The sequence below is a fragment of the Phoenix dactylifera genome, chromosome 4 (genome assembly GCF_009389715.1).
Source record: "Phoenix dactylifera cultivar Barhee BC4 chromosome 4, palm_55x_up_171113_PBpolish2nd_filt_p, whole genome shotgun sequence".
NCBI lineage: Eukaryota > Viridiplantae > Streptophyta > Magnoliopsida > Arecales > Arecaceae > Phoenix > Phoenix dactylifera.
Window position 1 is genome coordinate 5,849,811 of NC_052395.1, and position 19,047 is coordinate 5,868,857.

Here is a 19,047-nt window from a genome sequence, read left to right on the forward strand (position 1 = left end):
GTTGGCCGATGGAGCACGAGCCGAGCTCGTCGGTGGAAGTCGATGGAGGACGAGCCGAGCTCGTCGGTCACTTAAGACCGTATCTCGACGTCTCGAGCCATCCCGACGGATCGGGGCATCCCGTTGTGGCAGGGCATCCTGACCGTGGTCAGGGTAGGAGAACGAGCCGAGCTCGTTGGCCGATGGAGAGCGCATCACGAACTCACGAACCGTCTTCAGGGAGTCCAGGTGGGTACTCTATCATCCCGAGATATCGGGGCATCCCAACCGTGGTCAGGGGAGGAGAAATAAACCTGGGATCATGAGATAACCAGGAAAATCGGTGAGCTTGAAATGAGTATGCAGATCATAAGTTTATTATGAAATGAAATCCACAGAATGAAATTCAATAGTTGAATAATGAGGGACCCCTTGGGGTTCTACTGGTGGTACACGCGGAGGTTTTCAGAGTTCCAGCTCCGCGGAATAGGAGTCCCATCTAGAGACTCCAATTTATAAGTTCCGGGTCGGCGGATGCGCGTGACTCGGTATGGTCCTTCCCAGTTCGGGGCCAGCTTCCCTTGCTCAGTTGGTCGGGAGGCTTCAGCTCTTCGGAGGACAAGGTCCCCTAGTCTGAAAGATTTGACTTTGACCCTGGTGTTGTAGTACTGAGCTGTCTTTTGCTGGTACCTCGCCATACGAACTCGGGCGGCCTCCCTCGTCTCCTCGACTAGGTCAAGGTTGCTTCTGAGCTGCAAAGAATTGGAGCTGGCGTCGTGATGCTCGACCCTTGGAGAAGGAATCCCAATCTTCAGTCGGATGACAGCCTCCGTCCCGTATGTCAGGTTGAAGGGAGTCTCGCCGGTAGGGACGCGGAACGTGGTCCGGTAAGCCCACAGGACATTGTATAGGTCTTCGACCCATTGTCCTTTGGATTTGTCGAGCCTGGCTTTGAGACCCTGCAAAATGGTACGGTTTGTTACCTCGGTTTCTCCGTTTGTCTGAGGGTGCGCAACCGAGGTGAAGCGGTGGTCAATGCCAAGCTCGGAGCAGAATTCTCTGAAGTGAATGTTGTCAAACTGGCGACCGTTGTCAGAGATGAGGATGCGGGGAAGCCCGAATCTGCAGATTATGGACTTCCAAACAAAATCCCGCATCTTCTGCTCGGTGATCCGGGCAAGGGGCTCGGCTTCCACCCATTTTGTGAAATAGTCGATGGAGACGACCAGGAACTTCCTTTGCCCAGTGGCCAGTGAAAATGGCCCTAGGATGTCAATTCCCCACTGGGCAAAAGGCCAAGGGGAGCTGATTGAAGTTAAGGGAGCCGAGGACCGGCGTTGGACATTGGCGTTCCTCTGGCACCGGTCACATCTTTGGACAAAGTCCATAGCATCCTTCTGGAGCGTCGGCCAATAATATCCTTGGCGTAAAATTTTGTGGGCCAATGCTCGCCCTCCGAGATGATTTCCACAAATTTCTTCATGGACTTCGCGCATGGCGTAACCAGCCTCCGTTGGGCGGAGGCATCTGAGGAGGGGAGATGTGAAAGATCTCCGATAGAGCCTTCCCTCATGCAATATGTACCGGGTGGCGGAGCGCTTGATTCGGCGAGCCTCTCGTTCATCAGTGGGGAGGACTTCATCTTGCAGATAGCTGATGAGCTCGTCCATCCAGCTTGGCTCGAACTCAGTGCAGAGGGTCTGCTCGGGCTCGTCTGTACTGGGCTTTTGGAGATACTCCAGTACTGCCGCTTTAGGAAGCTTGCTCATGCGAGAGGACGCCAGCTTTGATAGCTGGTCGGCCCTGAGATTCTCCGACCTGATAACATGTTGAATGTGAAAAGAGTCCAGGGTCGAGGCGAGATCCCGTACCTTCTGAAGATACTTCTGCATGGTCGGGTCTCTGGCTTCAAAGTCGCCCATAATTTGGTTGACGACGAGCTGAGAATCACTGAAGGCCTTCAAGTCTTTTACTCCTAGCTCTTTGGCTAGCTTGAGCCCGGCGACAAGCGCTTCGTACTCCGCCATATTATTGGAAGCAGGAAACTCGAGGCGCAAGGCTTGCTCAGCGACCACCCCCTCCGGGCTGGTGAGGATAAGTCCCGCTCCGCTACCCCCCGAGTTTGAAGAGCCATCGACATGCAGAGTCCATGTCAAACTCGGGGTCGGAACCGTTGGTGGCTCAGGTTCGGGCTCGGCCTCGTCCGGTATAGTGCACTCGACTATAAAGTCTGCGAGCGCTTGTGCTTTGATTGCCGGTCTGGGTCGGTACTCGAGGTCGAATTCTCCGAGCTCGACGACCCATTTAGTGATCCGGCCCGCACGGTCTGATCTTTGCAGGATTTGCTTGACCGGCTGGTCGGTCAGTATAGCCACTGTATGAGCTTGGAAGTAGGGTCGGAGCCTCCGAGCTGAGATGACCAGAGCATAGACAGTCTTCTCCAGCTTGGAGTATCGGGTCTCGGCGTCCCTCAAGACCCGGCTGGTGTAATATACTGGTTTTTGAAGTTTACCCTCCTCTCGGACGAGGACCGAGCTTACTGCTACAGGGAAGACGGCTAGATATAGATAAAGCAGCTCTCCCTGTTGAGGTTTTGTGAGCAGGGGAGGGGAAGCCAGTAGATGCTTGAGCTCCTCAAAAGATTGCTGGCACTTGTCCGACCACAAAAAGTTCTTCGGCTTCTTGAGGGCTGTAAAGAATGGAAGGCAGCGCTCGGCCGAGCGGGAGATGAATCTCTCAAGGGCTGCCACTCGGCCTGTGAGCCGTTGTACCTCCTTGACCGTCCTGGGAGGCGTCATTTCTTGGAGGGCTCGGATCTTTTCGGGGTTGGCCTCGATTCCCCGTTGTGTAATAATGAAGCCGAGGAATTTGCCGGAGGTGACTCCGAATGCACATTTGGCTGGATTGAGCTTCATCTGGTACTTTCGGAGTGTGGAGAAGGCTTCATTGAGGTCGGTTATATGGTCTTGTGCCACCTTGCTTTTCACCAGCATATCATCAATATAGACCTCCATGTTCCGACCTATCTGGTCTTTGAAGATCCGGCTGTCCAGCCTTTGATAAGTTGCCCCGGCATTTTTTAAACCGAACGGCATCACTTTGTAGCAGTAAGTTCCCCCGTCGGTGATGAAGGCTGTCTTTTCCTCATCTTCTGGCGCCATGCGGATCTGGTTATATCCGGAAAAGGCGTCCATAAATGCCAGCAGCTCGTGACCTGAGGTGGAGTCCACGAGCTGGTCAATGCTGGGGAGTGGGAAGCTGTCCTTTGGGCAGGCTTTGTTCAGGTCGGTGTAGTCCACGCACATGCGCCACTTCCCGCTGGCTTTCTTGACGAGGACCACGTTGGCGAGCCATTCCGGGTAGGATATCTCCCGGATGAAGCCAGCTTCAAGGAGCTTGCCGACCTCCTCGGCTGCTGCTCGCTGTCGTTCAGGGGCAGCGCCTCGTTTCTTTTGTCGCACGGGCTTGCTGGTTGGCTTCACTTGGAGCCGGTGGACCATGATCTCCGGGTCTATCCCCGGCATGTCTGCAGGCGACCATGCGAAAACATCCATGTTGTCTTGTAGAAAATTGACGAGGCGACCCCTCTCATGCTCGTTGAGGCCAGAGCCGATCTGCACGGTTAGCCCGGGAGAGATCTCTCGTAAAGGAACTTGAATTAATAACTCACCAGGCTCTACCCGCTCTTTCTGAGGGTTGACCCGTGCCTCCAGAATCTTAGTCGAGGGCTGGTCGGTCGCTGGGACAGGCACCTCGGCTGGTCGCTTTGCCTCGTGGGTCGCCAGGTAGCATCGCCTTGCCACCATTTGATCTCCTCGAACTTCGCCGACTCCCTGGCCGGTGGGGAACCGCATGAGCAAGTGGTGAGTTGAGACCACTGCTCGGAGGGCGTTGAGGCCTGGCCTTCCGAGGATGGCATTGTAGACTGAGGGAAGGCGTATCACGAGGAAGCTCATCCCCACGGTACTTTCACGGGGGGCGAGCCCAACTGTGACCAGTAGGTCAATCTCGCCCTCTACTGGGACTGCATCCCCAGTAAATCCAACTAACGGAGCATTCATCCTCCGTAGCTGTTCTTTGGTCATCCCCATTTTACAATAGGCACCATAATACAAAACATTCGCCGAGCTTCCATTATCGACCAAGATGTGTTTTACATCAAATTTGTTTATGATCATGGAGATGACCATGGCATCATCATGGGGAGTTTCAACTCCCTCTAGATCATCATCTGAAAAGGAGATGGCTTCAGAGGCGCGCAGGCGCTTTGAGGAGATTCCTTCCCCTGAAGTTTCTCCAACCGAGGCCCCGCCTTGGATGGTGTTGATGACGCCGGCGATGGGCCTGTTGGCATTTGAACCTTCAGGCCGTGTGGCTCCTTCGACTGGCTTCTTCTCTTCACGCCGGCCTTGTACAAACCGATCGAGCACCCCTCGGCAGATGAGTGCTTCGATCTCGTTTCGGAGCTGATAACAATCCTCAGTATCATGGCCGTGATCCCGGTGGAAACGGCAATACTTCCGGGAATCACGACAGATTCTGGTATCTTGTTTCGAAGGTGGGAGCCGGATGCGATCCCAACCCTCGATCTCCATGAGGATTTCAGCCCGAGGAGCATTGAGGGGAGTGTATTTTTCATACCTCTCCTCGGGTGCATGGGCCCGCAGTTGGAATTTCGGGCGGAGTGGTGACCTCTGCTGTGGCGGTCCCCTCAACCGGTGTGGACTCTTCGGGCGGGGCGGGTTCTTAGCTCGTCGCGGAGACGGGCTTCTGGGCTGGCCGCGCTCCTCGCGGCGTCTCTTCCTGGGGTTCTGCTCGGTGCCGCCCCGCCTAACGGCCACGGCTTCCTCAGCCTTGGCGTACTTCCGCGCCCGGGCGAGCATTTCGGGGAGGTCCGCAGGAAAATTCTTCTCGATCGAGAAGAGGAACTTGTAGGACCGGGCTCCAGTCTTCAGTGCTGACATTGCGATTGACTGGTCAAGCTCCCGGACCTCCCATGTTGCGGCGGTGAACCGGTCCAAATACTCCTTGAAGGATTCTCCCTCCTTTTGTTTGACATCAAGGAGGGAGTCGGATGTCCGCCGCTGGGGCTGGCTAGCGGCAAAATTGCCAGCAAACTGTCTGCCGAGCTGCTCAAAGGAGGAGACAGTATTCGGCTTCAGCCCGGTAAACCACAGTCGGGCTGGTCCTCGGAGTGTCGCCGGAAAAGCCTTGCACATCATGGCCTCCGAGGCTCCTTGTAGGGCCATTAAGACCCGGTAGCTTTTCAGGTGGTCAAGGGGATCAGCCTTGCCGTTGTAAGGCTCCACCTGGGGCATCTTGAACCGTAGCGGAACTGGTTCATCTTCGATCTCCGGGGAGAAGGGTGACTTCGTAGTGAACTCGAAGACGCCGTCACGTCCTGATTTTCTCCCGTGGAGTGCCTGGATCTGGCGCTCCAGCTTCTCGACCTTCTTGTCGAGTTCGTCATTCTGGAGGATTGCTGTAGCGGTTCGTTCGGGTGCAGGTTGCCCTGGAACCGACTCAGCTTCTGAAGGTTGTGGCCAGCCTCCGTGGCCTCTGACTGGGTGCTCTCTCCAGAGGGAGGCCTGGACTTGAGAGTCCTGACCTCGAAGGGGAAGTCCGCTTGTAGGAGGCTCCGAGGCTTGCACTTGTTGCACCAGGGCATCAAACTGCTCCGGCCGGACTTGAGGGGTTGACTCGGCCGGAGGCGGCGAGTTTTGGACAGAATGTTCAGGACTGGGTGGAGGACGTCGAGAGGCGTTGGAAGCCCCTTTGCTTCTTAGCTTCATGGCAGCGACTCGGGCCCTTCCTCTAGCGCCAACTGTTGCTGGAAATTGGACCCAGGGGCCGCCACGGAGCCAGGGGAGGAGGAGCTCCGCCGCAGGGAGGGCGGACGGCTGTGCGCCGGCCGGCTGCGTCCTCCTGGAGGGTGAGCGAGTGAGGGAGAGTGCGTCCTGTCCTGTCCTGCAAAAAAGCCGGTGGCCGGGCTCTCCGGCGCCGGCCCTCCGATGCTTAAGTCAGAGGGGGCAAATATGTGGAGAGAGCAAGGAGGAGATATGTGGAGAAGATGAAGAATAATGTGCTCAATTGTGTCTGTGCTGTTTACTTGTGTTCCCGTCTCCCCCTCTTTCCTCCCAGGCTCCCTTTTATAGAAGGATTTAATGTTGCCCGGAAGGTGACAGGGAGTTTGTTCTCTTTTGTAATAATTGGGCACGATTTGGCCCATTAATGGCGTAGTGGAAAATAAGGCCGAATCAGACCGGAACCAGGGAGTTGTCATGGTCGATCGGACCTGTTGGAGTGGTTGAACCGCCGGCCGTGGTAGGCTCGGGGTCCATGGATGGTAAGTGCATTTATTACCGAGTGAACCGGCGGTCAGGGAGAGCCATACGCTTTGATGGTTCAGTGATCCGGAGATCGTCTTGAGCCGTGTTCATTAAATGACTAAGTGCATCGGAGACTTGAGGGGGTCTCATGCATTAATGGCAGGTCGTGCCGAATACCTGCGGAGATCTTATGCCTTGATGGCTTGGAGATAGCGGCAGGTTGTAGTAGAGTTGTCAGGTCCCTCAGGGGGGTTAGGCAGGAGTTGAACATTTGGTCAAGGTAATCTGCTCGGCAGGGGTGCCGAGCCGAGCTGGTCGCCCAATGGGGCGCCCTGTGGCGGGGTCGCTTCTAATGCTCCTGGTCGGCGCCCTTTGGTCGAGCGCCTTCTAGCCGAGCGCCTTTATTTCGCGCTCTTTCCTCTCTGGTCAGCGCCTTCTAATCGAGCGCTTTTCTGGTCGGCGTCCTCTGGTCGGCTCTTTCTTGGTTGTGTTGGTTGGTCCGAGCGCCTCTCGGCGCTCCCTCTGGTCGGCACTCTTTGGCCGAGCGCCTTTTCGGTCGGCGCTTTTTGGCCGAGCGCCTCCGTGGCGGTATGACTTGGGGTTTTTCCCCCAACACCAATCTAAATGATAATTTCTGAAAGAACTAGATTAGTCGATTTGATTGAGAGAGAATGCAAGGCTTCCATGAGATAAAGGAGGGTTAAGGGGGAAGGTACCATCCAAAACCCATTTTATGTACCACCTATACACTACAGGAAAAGGTACATTTTCCGACGCTTTTTTCCCGACGCTAGGAAAAAGCGTCGGGATAGTTTTGATCAGCGCGACGACGCTTTTAAGCGTCGCGGTAAGCTGGACCTACGACGACGCTTATAAGCGTCGTCGTATGCCAAATCCTTTCCAACCCTCTCTGCCTTAAAAAGTCTCGTCTCGTCTCCTCTCCTCTCATTCAAAAGGGTCCCCATCTCCTCTCCTCTCCATCTCACTTCCCGAGCTCCGATCGGCGTCCCCGAGCTCCGATCGCCTCTCCATCTCGCTTCCCGAGCTCCGATCGGCGTCCCCGAGCTCCGATCGCCTCCCCATCTCGCTTCCCGAGCTCCGATCATCGTCCCCGCGCCGACATCAATCCATCGCCTCCCCATCTCGCTTTCCGAGCTCCGATCGGCTTCCCGCGCCGACATTAATCCATCGCCTCCCCATCTCGCTTCCCCGCCACCGTCGACCTCGCCCTCCGGTTTCCTTCTTCTTCTCTCGTTTCTTGCATTTTTTGCTCTTGGCTCTAGTATTTTGTGTTGATTTTTGGGGGTTTTTTCTGATCCCTTTCCTTTCTTGGTGATTGCAGGTGCTTCCGGGATAGTTTAATATCCAGTCAAGAAGACTGCAATGGCTTTAGGAGAAGCCCTGTTTGATGAAGAGCTCGGCAAACCTATAGGGCAGATTGTTGCCGTATGCGGCCGCAACCAGATACTGAGTTCCACATTGCAGTCAATTAAGTGGAGGGTCCCTGTGAAGGTGGTGTAGCTGGTCTGAGATAATAATTAACAAGCCTGCATTGTTGGTACATTTTAAGCTTTTGTTTGTTGAGAGCTGTTCAATATTGCCTTTGTTGTCAGATTAGAGGATTTGAGACCCAGATGGAGAAATGGATGGGTGCTTGTGATTGTATCATAACAAAGGTACCATGGTTTCCTAGATGTCCAGATCAGTCTGCTAAGGAGTTTTTTTTCAGATGGCTTCAATGTGCTCTCGTGTTTGTAGGCAGGGCCTGGTACAATTGCTGAGGCATTGATCAGGGGACTTCCTATCATCCTCAATGACTTCATACCTGGACAGGTCAGTGTCTACTCCCTACTGTCCTGCCATCTCTGTTTCATTCCAACCTCATTAAGTGCCCATTGACATGTTCTCCATTAAAAGGGCTATATGCCATAGCTAGGCCTCTTATTCAAACTACTGGTTGTAGTCTGAATCAACAAGATTGGTGTTTAGTTAGCTGCCATGTTCTAAGTGCATGGAGAACTGTAACAAGACTGGTATTTACAGAATGAAGCTATTTCCATCCAAAGAAAAAAAGAAAAAAAGAAAGAAAATGAAGTTATGGATGATGTATCATGATGCATGAATCTCTACACAAGTGTGTGCATGCATATCTGTATCTCCAACTTCATAAAAACCAAAGTACAAGACCATCTGCATTTACTCCTTGGAAATATGACTCTGGCCTTGGGTCTCATTCTGGTCTTGCAGGAGGTTGGCAATATCCCATATGTAGTAGACAATGGAGCTGGAGCTGGACTCTTGGCGCTTCCGTGATTGCAGGTGCCTCCGGTTCCGACTTCACAAATTACATATAGATAGTTTAATATGTTTGATGTGTAAGCAAGGTAATCAAAAATACCTTATTATATATGATGAGACAGTAATTGTACAATATATTCTTTTTCTTTCCCTATGTTAACTAGATATTTACATCAGAAAGAAAAACTTTAACCAGATATTGGCCTTCATTATTCCTAAAGAGTCCTATATACATCTCAAATCATAAGTTCGAAGGGGCATCTTTCAAAGTTATGATTATTACATATTTTGCTATTTTTCAGGGGGCAAGGCATGAAAAGCTTACTCAGAAACTTAGAATTATTATTATGCTACTTCGGAAGGAAGTTATTGAAATGGCCTAGCTGCCAAATAGATATCCACTTGCTATGAAAATAATTGCATTTTAATTTCTGCATGACAGCAATTTGTTATATTAATCTCATCATATAAGCTTGTCTTTCAAATTATAGGAAAGGAAGCATAAGTGATTCGGCATAAAGTTTTAACTTCTTTGACTTTTTGTAAAACAATAAGCTGCAAGATAACTCATGTATATATGTATTTTGACCTTTATAATTTACATTCGTATTTTTATTTTTTTTAAAAAATAGCAATCCCGACGCTTTAAAGCGTCGGCCAAAATACATTTGCCGACGCTTTAAAGCGTCGGCGAAAACGCAAAACTGGTTAGTCTATATCGACGCTTTAAAGCGTCGGGAAATCTGTTTTTTCCGACGCTTTAAAGCGTCGGGAAATCTGTTTTTCCCGACGCTTTAAAGCGTCGACGAAAACGCAAACTGGATTGGGCTTTATCGACGCTTTAAAGCGTCGGTAAAGCCGTTTTTGCCGACGCGGCAAATCCATATTTTTGCCGACGCTTTCTCTTAGCGTCGGCAAAAACCGGACCCACGCCCACCTGCCCGACGTCTGACCCACGCTTTGGATCGCGTGGGTTGGAAATTCGCCGACGCTTATAAGCGTCGGTAGAGACAAAAAAAAGCGCCGGGAGTTATTCCTTCTTTTGTAGTGATAGGCCCCCATGGCAACAATCTAGTTTATTAAGATTAAGGTTTATTATAATTTGGTTTAAAAGTCTTATTCTTGTTATAATTAAAGTTCAAAATTTTTTGTGTATTTCATATTTTAATAATTAATTTCTTTTCATAAAAAAATCAATCCCTTTTCCTTTGATAAAAAAATGAAAAATGGATAACTTTATTTTATTCTTTACAATATTTTCAAAACTATTTAATTTAAAATATTAAAAAATTACTGGCTTCAATATATTTCTATATTTGCATGTAATTTTTTCTTACAACTTTAACATGTCAATAATCTTCTTTATGTTGTGATTTTTTGGTACACTTCTTTATGCTGTGTTTTTTTGGTACATTTCTTTATGCTGTGTTTAAAGAGTCATGGCAGTATTTAATATATAAAATTAATACTTTTATATTATACATATTTTATTTAAATAATTTATGATGTTTAAAGTACTTTAATAAAAAAATTTGGCTAGATCGATGATCTAGGTTCTTGGCCAAATCATTCTTGCATATCTTTATTTAGGATTGGAATTGATCCCAGCATTAATATACACTTTTAGCCAATATTTTTATTTTATGTTAGCTAATACATCTTTAAGGAATATTTCTGACTTATCAGTAAGAAAGAAAAAATAATGACGAGCTACAAATTAATATAGGCAATTTATCATTAAAATGGGGTAAAGTGTTATTTTCTAGTATTTTAAAAAAAATATTGTTAAAATAATGCTGCTGATTGTATGATAAAAATGAATTACAAACTAATACCTAGTAATTTATCATAAATATAGGGCAATGTATTATTTTCTGTTGTTTTTTAAAATATTACTAAAACAATGGTGCATGATGCACGTTCTTTGATAAAGGGACCTACAAGTTAATACGTATCAATTTATCATAAGTGTAGGATAAAAAAAATATTGCTCAACTTTTTTTAAAAAAAATGTTACTAAAATAATATCGTAAAATCTGTGGCAAAGATGATCAACAAACTAACATCGAAAAATTATCATAAAGGTCAGACAAAATATTTCTTTAGTAATTTTCAAAATATGCTATCAAAATAATGTTTTGGATTCTAATCTTTTTTGCAGTGTTATTAAGTTACCTATAATTCTCCCTCCATCTTAAAGCAGACCACCGAAACTACAACCTACTTTTATCTTGTAGCAAAAAAGATTATGTGATAATGTATCACCGCTCAAAAGGTTTGCCATGGCAATATGCTTGCAGAGAAACAAAGCGCGCCATTAAAATCCCAACCAATGAAAATGATATCCCACACTGCATGTCTTATGCGACGAGTCGCACATGAATGGTCCCAAGACACCAACCAAGAGCAGCAACAACGACTGAGTTGCCTCCTATACTGCGCCCTATTTAAAAGAGCTCTGCTAGGAGAGTGTTGAGTCTGTGACTCTGTGTTCCTTCGCCAACTTTTTTTTTTTTTTTTTTTTCTGGAGTGTGCTTATATACGGATGGTATGAGCTACCACTATATAAATAATAATAATAATAAAAAAATAAAGGAGCAGCAGCGGAAGAAAATTCAATCTGGCCGGTGATGCTCGTGCACGTGCTCGTCCCCACGGACGTGAGCCGCGCCAACATTATCCAAAAGACGCAAACTCCGGCAATGAAACGGTGAAACGGTTATCACGTTACGCTGACGGATAAATAGATAGATAGCCATGTGACCGCCGTTACGTATGTTTCCCTCTGCCACCCCACCTATAATATTCCTCCAACGATATCTAAAAAACTTATGTAAGTTTATAAAATAATGTGGGGATATTGGAAAATTTCTTTTGACTTATATCCATATATATTATGAGGACCCATGGATGGGCGAGGTGTGTCTGGGGTCACGAGGACGCAGCTCGTATGATGGATTTTTTGAAGTGCTCACCCACCCTCGCCTCTCCCTCATGTGACTCTCTCGTTGGACGCCAATCCCGGTAAGTTTGGTTGCAGGGGTCGGTATAATAATGGATAGAGCGAGGAGAGGTTTCTACCGGGGAGGTTGATGCACGACAGCAGGGAGAGCAAAGGGAGAGAGAAGAAATATAAAAGAAGGAGAGAAGAGGAAGGGGGAGAAAGAATCTGACTTCTCATTCGGCTCTGCTCAAAATTTCACATGCGAGAGCTTGAAGAAAGAAAATTAATTTTTATTCATCATAGCATAATCCTAAACAATATACGGACTCATGTATATAGGGTCACAAAATAATAAAAATATACTTAAAAAAAAACAATTTCATAAACCTTAAAATGACAATATGCAAATAAACTCCTAATATAAAATCAAGCTGACTGAACTGGCTGAACTTTGTAGCGATCTTAGACTCGAGTAATGATTGACCTGGCACTGGTGTCTGTACCAGAGGTTTACAAAAAAAAACGGTGGATAACCGAAAAATAAGCCCCTGCATAGAAATGGAGACAATGGATAGTTGCAAAATGTATATCGCCACCTCATCCTGCTACCATCTAATTGATAACGATTGCTAACTAGACCCGTTTTAGTTGATTTCCGGCTATCCAGAAATAATTCTTTTTTATCTCTCTTTCTAAATTTTTGTTCAGTTTTCCCCGCGCAAAGCAGGGCTGTAAATGAGTAGGAGCCCTGAGCAAGCTTTATTTGGGATTAGCTTGATCAGATAACTACTAGAGGTGTTTAAGCTCTTACATGTGAGCTACAAAAATGAGTTACTAAAATGGCTTTTATTCATCCTTGCAAATCATCTCATATTTCATTTGGCTACTCATGAATGCACCTACCGCTTGGACCTAACTTTTTTTTTTTTTGCCTTTCTAGAAGGTGAAATGACTTCACCCTAATACGAAAAGATACTTATCAAGGTTTTTTCCCTCCATAGATCGGTCATTTGCTTTGTTTTTTTTCTTATTTGGTAACCAAACAACACCCAAGTGCGGTTAGTCATGATTATAAAAAGGCTTGGCTCGTGAGCCATGTAAAAGAGTCAAATATTAATTTGGGCACACCCTTCTATTTATTTAAGTTGGCTAATGTTCATGATTAATTTATTTTTAGATTCAATTTGTAGTGCTGCTTCAGCTTAACTTATATATATATATATATATATATATATATATATATATATATATAAATGATGAGCTTCATAAACCTGCAAACTTAAAAAGTAGAGCTCGACTAGTTTGATTGTGTTAGCACAGCAATGACGAACCTTCTTTCTAGTAACCATGGGGAAGATGGGATCCACCAATCGGGTGGTAGTGATCATTAAGGATCGGCAAGTAGGAGCACCACAACCTACTTAAAAGTTGGCACACAAGTTTTATAGAGAGATTAAAACGATCACGGGCATCGGGTGGCCAGCACTTGCTGTTTGGTCGTACACATGATTTTTGTGCACCCCACCTCCCAAAAATATCAAACGCTCAAAATTATAAACAAAGAAAAGGAAGCTTGAGAAATGAGAGCACGTCCTTCACAATTTTATATTTTTTTGATTTTTTTTTTATAGAAAAGATGAGTCTGGAGTACATAGTAGAAATTTCCCTGGATGTCTAAGGTTAGGAAAATAAAACAAAAAGAAAAATCGAAGGAAAATTCCAACACAAGAAAACTGCTTCGGAATCCACAAATGGAAGTCTAAAATTTTCTACGAAAATTGATCCAAATTAGCCCTACTCAAATTCTCCCTAAATGAGAATTTTTTTTGAGATTTTTCGAGCTCTCCTCACCATTAGATGAGTTGACGGAAATCGGGCCCAAGGTGGTGGTGAATCAAGAAGTCGTCGTCGTCGTCGGCGGCGGCGGCGGCGCCTCCGTCGTAGACTGCGGCGCCGCCGGCTTGGAGGAGTTGCTGCGGCTGCAGCTGGAGTTCTTTCTGGCGGCGGAGCTCGAGGACCTTACGGTGGGAGTTGGAGTGCTTGGAGAGCACGAAGGTGGGGCTCGCCGCTGGCCGATACTCCGGCACGAGCCGGCCGGACTTGTAGCGGACCCCGCAAGCGTTGCACAGCGTCTTGGGGCCCATCGGTCCCGTCCGCCATTGCGGCGTCTTCTCGGTGGCGCAGTGGAGGCACTTCCGCCCGTCCGGCGCCGGCGCCACCGCGGGTCCCGCCGACGGGTCCTTCTTCTTCGCCGGCTTCGCCGCCGCCTTCTTCTCGGAGAAGTTTCCCGCCGGCACGATCAGCCCCGACTCCGCCGACGAAGCCGTCGTCGTCGGAGACAACTCCGGGAGCCTCGACGACCAGCTAGAAGGGGCAGCGCGGGACCGCTTGCTTCGGGCCTTGCCAGGGACGGGTGCCTCGGCCCGGACGAGGGCGGGCTGGGCAGCGCAGCCGGCGGCACCGTCGCCGGCAGTGGCGGAAACCTCCGCCGCGTTCTCCGACGCGGGGGAGGAGGACTTGATTCCAGAGATGAGTTGCAGCTTCTGGAGGTCTTCGCTGGAGAAGGACTCCTCCACGAAATTGGAGAGCCATTCGAGCTCGGCTATTTCCTCGTACTGTGGACAAAAATGATAAAAACAATTAGAATTGGGAAGCTTTCCCTTCATCTAACTTTCCTTTTCTGGACAGTCCGAAAACCCCCGAATTCTATTTCCGAGAAGATGCTGCAGCCGGGTGTTTCCTTTCCTTCCTTCCTCTTCTTGCAGTTTAGTGCGTTTTTCGTCGTTTTTTTTTTGTTCGAATTAAAACTGAATTGAATTAAGACAAGGAAGGGAAGAATTGCACTAATTTAAAAAATTTCCCGGTAATTTAATACTCAGAGACAACGGTTTCCTATAAATTAAGAAAAGTACATCATAAAGGATTTAAAATTTAAAATTGGCCAATCCAGAGAAAAAGTGATCACCTAAATTTTTTAAAAAAGTCGAGGAAATAAAGAATAAGGAGGCAATGATACATATAAACTACTACAATTTGGGGAAAAATCGTATTTTTCGTAAAAACAATCTGTTCTTTTGCTTGGAAAATTACTATAAAGTATGAATTAAAGACAAAAGGAGAAATAAACAGTGATTATGAAAACAGAAATGGGGAAATTTATCAGAAAAACTTAATTTATGGTTCCGGGCCTGCGGCCTGTCGGGGCGGAGGTGGAATTACCGGCTCGTAGAGATCGCCAGAGAGTCTGGCGTCGGCGAAGCTCCGGCAAACGAGGTCACGGGCGAAATGCGGGTCAGAGCCGGAGAATGAGTTGCTGCAGCTGTCCACGGCGGTGACGGTGGAGGAGTCCGTGGAGTTCCCAGCCACGGGGTCGAAGCCTGCGTCATCCCCTCCGACCGCCATCCCGACCTTGTCCTCCTCCTCGTTCGAGAAGTCCAGAAGCTCCTCCACCATGAAATGCTCCCCCCCTCCGCTGCCGGCCTTCTTCTCCGGCGCGAATTGGGGGGTCCCCGCCCTGTAGTAACCTCCATGCAAGTACTCCGGCGCCTCCATCAGAGCTCCACAGAGCCTAAATCAGGGTAAGGGTTTCCGCTACTTCGATCAAAGAAGACGAAAAGTGAGAAGAGGGAGAGAGAGAAGAGTGGGGGTTTATTTGAAGGTCAGAGGCGGACAGCTGAAATGAGGGAAGGATTCGGAGGAGAAGATAAAGCGAAAGGTAGGGTGAAATAAAATTATATACCGCCGAGAAAAGAAAAAGGCCATGCTTCACCTCCCGGGAAAACCCCTCATATACTGCGGCTCCTTTTTCCTAACGCCCCTCCGTTTTGACTCAATTTATACGCTCCCTCGCACCCAATCGCGTGATCAAATCGGACGGTTCGTCATGGGCGAATAGAATTTGAAATGATGACCTTGTCCTTGTCTTAAACTACACGAATTTCCCGGTTTAGCGCTCTAATAAGTAATAAGTGCTCAGGATCTAAGAGAGGAGAGTTATATATTAGGGTAAAATTAAGGAGGGGCCGTCTCGGGAATGCAATTAAAATTTGGGTCGGTGTCCAGGGATCGCATGGTAACCGTAATTTGCCACGAACTGGTATTTAATTAAGTAAAGATGAAGTTACTCCGCCATTGATCCATCTGTAATTGATTAAATTAACAAAAATAAGGAGAAAAAAATAATTCCAATTTGTTTTCAATTCAACTCTCCTTAGGAATCGATCTATCAGCGCTTGTCGCTGCGACTCGTGCATTGGCATCCAAGTTTACAGCCGGAATCCTCTGCGCCCTTTTTTTTGTTGCTGTTATTTTCCCTCTCCCCGTGAGTTGCTTTTTCTTTTTTGTTTTTAATTATTATTTATTATTTTTAATCACTCGTTTCATCTACTCCCGCTTCCATCCGGGCCTTTTAAAATTCGGTATCCCACGTTTAAGCACGGCGGTTACAGCTAAACCCTGATTAATCCAATGACCCTAATCTCGCCACGTGTAACTCCGCAGGAGACTCTGTCGGGTTGAATTAATCAATCAATTAGCCGATTAATTAAACAGTTTATTTTAACTTTGCACGCCGCGGGGCGCTTGGTCCACCTAGGTCGGGGCCGGGGAAAATGGTCGGCGAGCAGAGCGGGCTTACCGTCGGATTCTCGTCTTCCCATACGTGTCGCGCATCCGGAAGCCGGCAGTGAAGGGCGCTGGGGCGGGACTTCGTCATATGGGCCCGGGTCCCACGTCTCTGATCCCTACGTGTAGCGCGACGTAGAGGGGTACAATATGACGTCTCAATTTTTTTATTCTTTTCCTCGGGATCCTTTCGGTGTACTCGTTCAGAACGAAGCAAATAGTACGAATCAACGGAGGTGGTCGTTGATCAAAGTTTATGATTCGAATTAACGGTGGTGATTCTGAAGGGGGTGTGATGGGTCTTTCGTCACCTTTTTATTTTTGCTTGGATTAAAAGGAAAGGCTGGGAAAAGAGATTGGCGTTGCTTGGCGTGGAGTTTCTTTTTCTGTTTCCAGGTGGGTCCTGCTCTTGTATGGCTTTTTTTAATCTTTTATTATAATTGAGCCAGGGCCGGGGATGGGGGGATTAATAAGTGGGCGGTGGGCCCTCGTGGAGCACGTGATGGGGTGTCAGCGATCATGTGGCGCGGCCCCTGGGTCTGCGCCAAAAGCCCAAGACGAGCGGTGGTCAATTTACACGTGGCCGGATGCGATTGCGTCTCGCGCCTCTTCTTTAGTTGCTTCTCCGCACGTGCTTCGTGGGCTCCGCCCACGAGCCCCCGGGGTTCCCTCTCACGTCATCGAGTCACGCCGAGGACACGTGAGACATCCTTTGAAGAAGCCGGGTGGGCAAAATTGTCTTTTGGTGGCAATGCAAGAGCTTATTGGTCGGGTGGTTCTATATACACCCCCCCCCTATTGCTCAGGACACCCCCCAAAAATTAAAAAAAAAATAAATACTCTCTACACCCCCCATTTGCTAAGGACACCCCTAAAAAATTAAAAATTCCTAAATTACCCCCCACCCTTCCCACCCCCTCACCTAAATTGCTCTCTACACCCCCCAAACCCCCCCCCCACCCCGCTCTTCCCCTCCAAAACACCCGCCGGCTTCTCCCTTCCGCCCAAAAAACCTCGCCTCAAGCACCTCCCCGGCCATCTCCCGAGCAACGAGCACCTCGCCGGCGGAGGAGGAGGGGGGAGGCGGAGGAGGAGGACGGGGAGGCGGGGGGAGGCGGAGGGGGAGGTGGGGGATGGGGAGGAGGAGGAAGGAGGACGGGGAGGTGGGGGAAGAGGGTGAGAGGAGGTGGCGGAGGAGGAGGGGGGAGGCGGAGGAGGTGGAGGGGAGGTGGAGGGGAGGAGGGGGGGAGGTGGGGGATGGGGAGGAGGAGGAAGGAGGACGGGGAGGTGGGGGATGGGGAGGAGGAGGAAGGAGGACGGGGAGGTGGGGGAAGAGGAGTGAGAGGAGGTGGCGGAGGAGGAGGGGGGAGGCGGAGGAGGAGGACGGGGAGGTGGAGGGGGAGGTGGAGGGGAGGACGGGGAGGTGGAGGGGAGGAGGGGGGGAGGTGGGGGATGGGGAGGAGGAGGAAGGAGGAAGGGGGGGTGTACTGAGAAAATTTCAAGGGCAATATAGTAATTACACTAAAGGTTAGTTTGGGTATTTTTTTTTTGGTTTTTGGGGGGTGTCCTGAGCAATAGGGGGGGTGTATATAGAACTACCCTTATTGGTCCGATAACACGAGGACTAGGGGTGGTTCTATATACGCCCCCCCTATTGCTCAGACACCCCCCAAAAATTAAAAAAAAATTAAATACTCTCTACACCCCCCCATTTGCTAAGGACACCCCTAAAAAATTAAAAATTCCTAAATTACCCCCCACCCTCCCCACCCCCTCACCTAAATTGCTCTCTACACCCCCCAAACCCCCCCCACCCCGCTCTTCCCCTCCAAAACACCTCGCCAACGCCCAAAACCCCCCCGTTCCTCCTTCTCCCTCTCGTCGCCGGCATTCTCCCGATCTCCGACCACCTCGCCGGCTTCTCCCGGAACCACCTCGCCGGCTTCTCCCGAAATTTTTTTTTTCACGGTTCGTGCTCCGTTCGGCACTGGATCGCCGAACAAAAGGCTTCTGTTCGGCTGAACAGTGCCGGACAGAAGCCTTCTGTTCGGCACTGTGCAGCCGAACATATCTGTTCGGTTGAGGGTTGCCGAACAGAAGGCTTCTGTTCGGCACTGTTCAGCCGAACAGAAGCCTTTTGTTCGGCGATCCAGTGCCGAACGGAGCACGAACCGTGAAAAAAAAAAAATTTCGAAACAAGGTGGAACACGTACCTTTGTGGCCGATTCTTCGTCCCAAATCACTAGTTGCTTGTCCATGCTTCGAATGGGGCTTAAATCTCCTTCAAAGATCGCCTAAACGATGTAAATGGATCGAGGGGTTTAAGGGGGGTTTGAGGGGTGTTTTTTTTTTTCTTTTCAAAACGAAACGGAGGAGGAGGAAGGGGGGTGTATGAGAAAATTTCAAGGGCAATATGGTAATTACACTAAAGGTTAGTTTGGGTATTTTATTTTGGTTTTTGGGGGGTGTCCTTAGCAATAGGGGGGGTGTATATAGAACCACCCGAGGACTACCGGCTATGAATAACTCTTCTTTCCGAAACTGCCCTTCTCTTCAAGACTTCGTCTAGTGATGGATTCCTCTCTCTCTAGCAACTAGCAACTAGCAACTTGTCATGCTAGAGACCACGAAAAGGAAAAATTAATTGTTGGATCGGATCCATGACTAAGCTAGTTGATCAGTCCAATCACAAACAAACACGACCAAGCTTGAAGAAAGTAAAAAAAAAAAAAGAAAAAAAAAAGTGTCGGGTTGCTTTATGGTTGGATCTGTCCACCAATTTAGAGATGGACCTGGTCCGACTAAAATTTCTCAATGAAAGGAGGGTATCAAATGACTTGCTAACTGCATTGCATGTGTAACAAGAGACTAGAG

At 48.6% G+C, this 19,047-nt stretch overlaps 2 protein-coding genes across 2 annotated transcripts; one reads left to right on the forward strand and one right to left on the reverse strand.

Moving 5' to 3' along the window:
* The first annotated feature begins 7,301 nt into the window (after positions 1-7,301).
* On the forward strand, positions 7,302-8,801 carry LOC120110439 (probable monogalactosyldiacylglycerol synthase 3, chloroplastic). Its single transcript, XM_039125392.1, has 5 exons — positions 7,302-7,542; positions 7,651-7,820; positions 7,922-7,984; positions 8,067-8,141; positions 8,556-8,801. Exons 2-5 carry the CDS (start codon positions 7,692-7,694, stop codon positions 8,619-8,621), a joined length of 333 nt encoding a protein of 110 aa, XP_038981320.1. The 5' UTR covers positions 7,302-7,542; positions 7,651-7,691; the 3' UTR covers positions 8,622-8,801.
* A 4,322-nt stretch (positions 8,802-13,123) lies between these two features.
* On the reverse strand, positions 13,124-15,326 carry LOC103717864 (GATA transcription factor 9). Its single transcript, XM_008806405.3, has 2 exons — positions 14,770-15,326; positions 13,124-14,165 (listed from the first exon to the last, which is right to left on the reverse strand). Exons 1-2 carry the CDS (start codon positions 15,100-15,102, stop codon positions 13,404-13,406), a joined length of 1,095 nt encoding a protein of 364 aa, XP_008804627.2. The 5' UTR covers positions 15,103-15,326; the 3' UTR covers positions 13,124-13,403.
* Positions 15,327-19,047: the final 3,721 nt, after the last annotated feature.

Excerpts from the sequence above, each read along its gene's own strand:
- LOC120110439 (XM_039125392.1), top strand. The coding sequence starts at position 7,692 with ATGGCTTTAGGAGAAGCCCTGTTTGATGAAGAGCTCGGCAAACCTATA. Across the intron at positions 7,985-8,066 it reads GTGATTGTATCATAACAAAG|GCAGGGCCTGGTACAATTGC; the intron begins GTACCATGGTTT and ends TCGTGTTTGTAG. Across the intron at positions 8,142-8,555 it reads ATGACTTCATACCTGGACAG|GAGGTTGGCAATATCCCATA; the intron begins GTCAGTGTCTAC and ends CTGGTCTTGCAG.
- LOC103717864 (XM_008806405.3), bottom strand. The coding sequence starts at position 15,102 with ATGGAGGCGCCGGAGTACTTGCATGGAGGTTACTACAGGGCGGGGACC. Across the intron at positions 14,166-14,769 it reads CTGGCGATCTCTACGAGCCG|TACGAGGAAATAGCCGAGCT; the intron begins GTAATTCCACCT and ends TTTTGTCCACAG.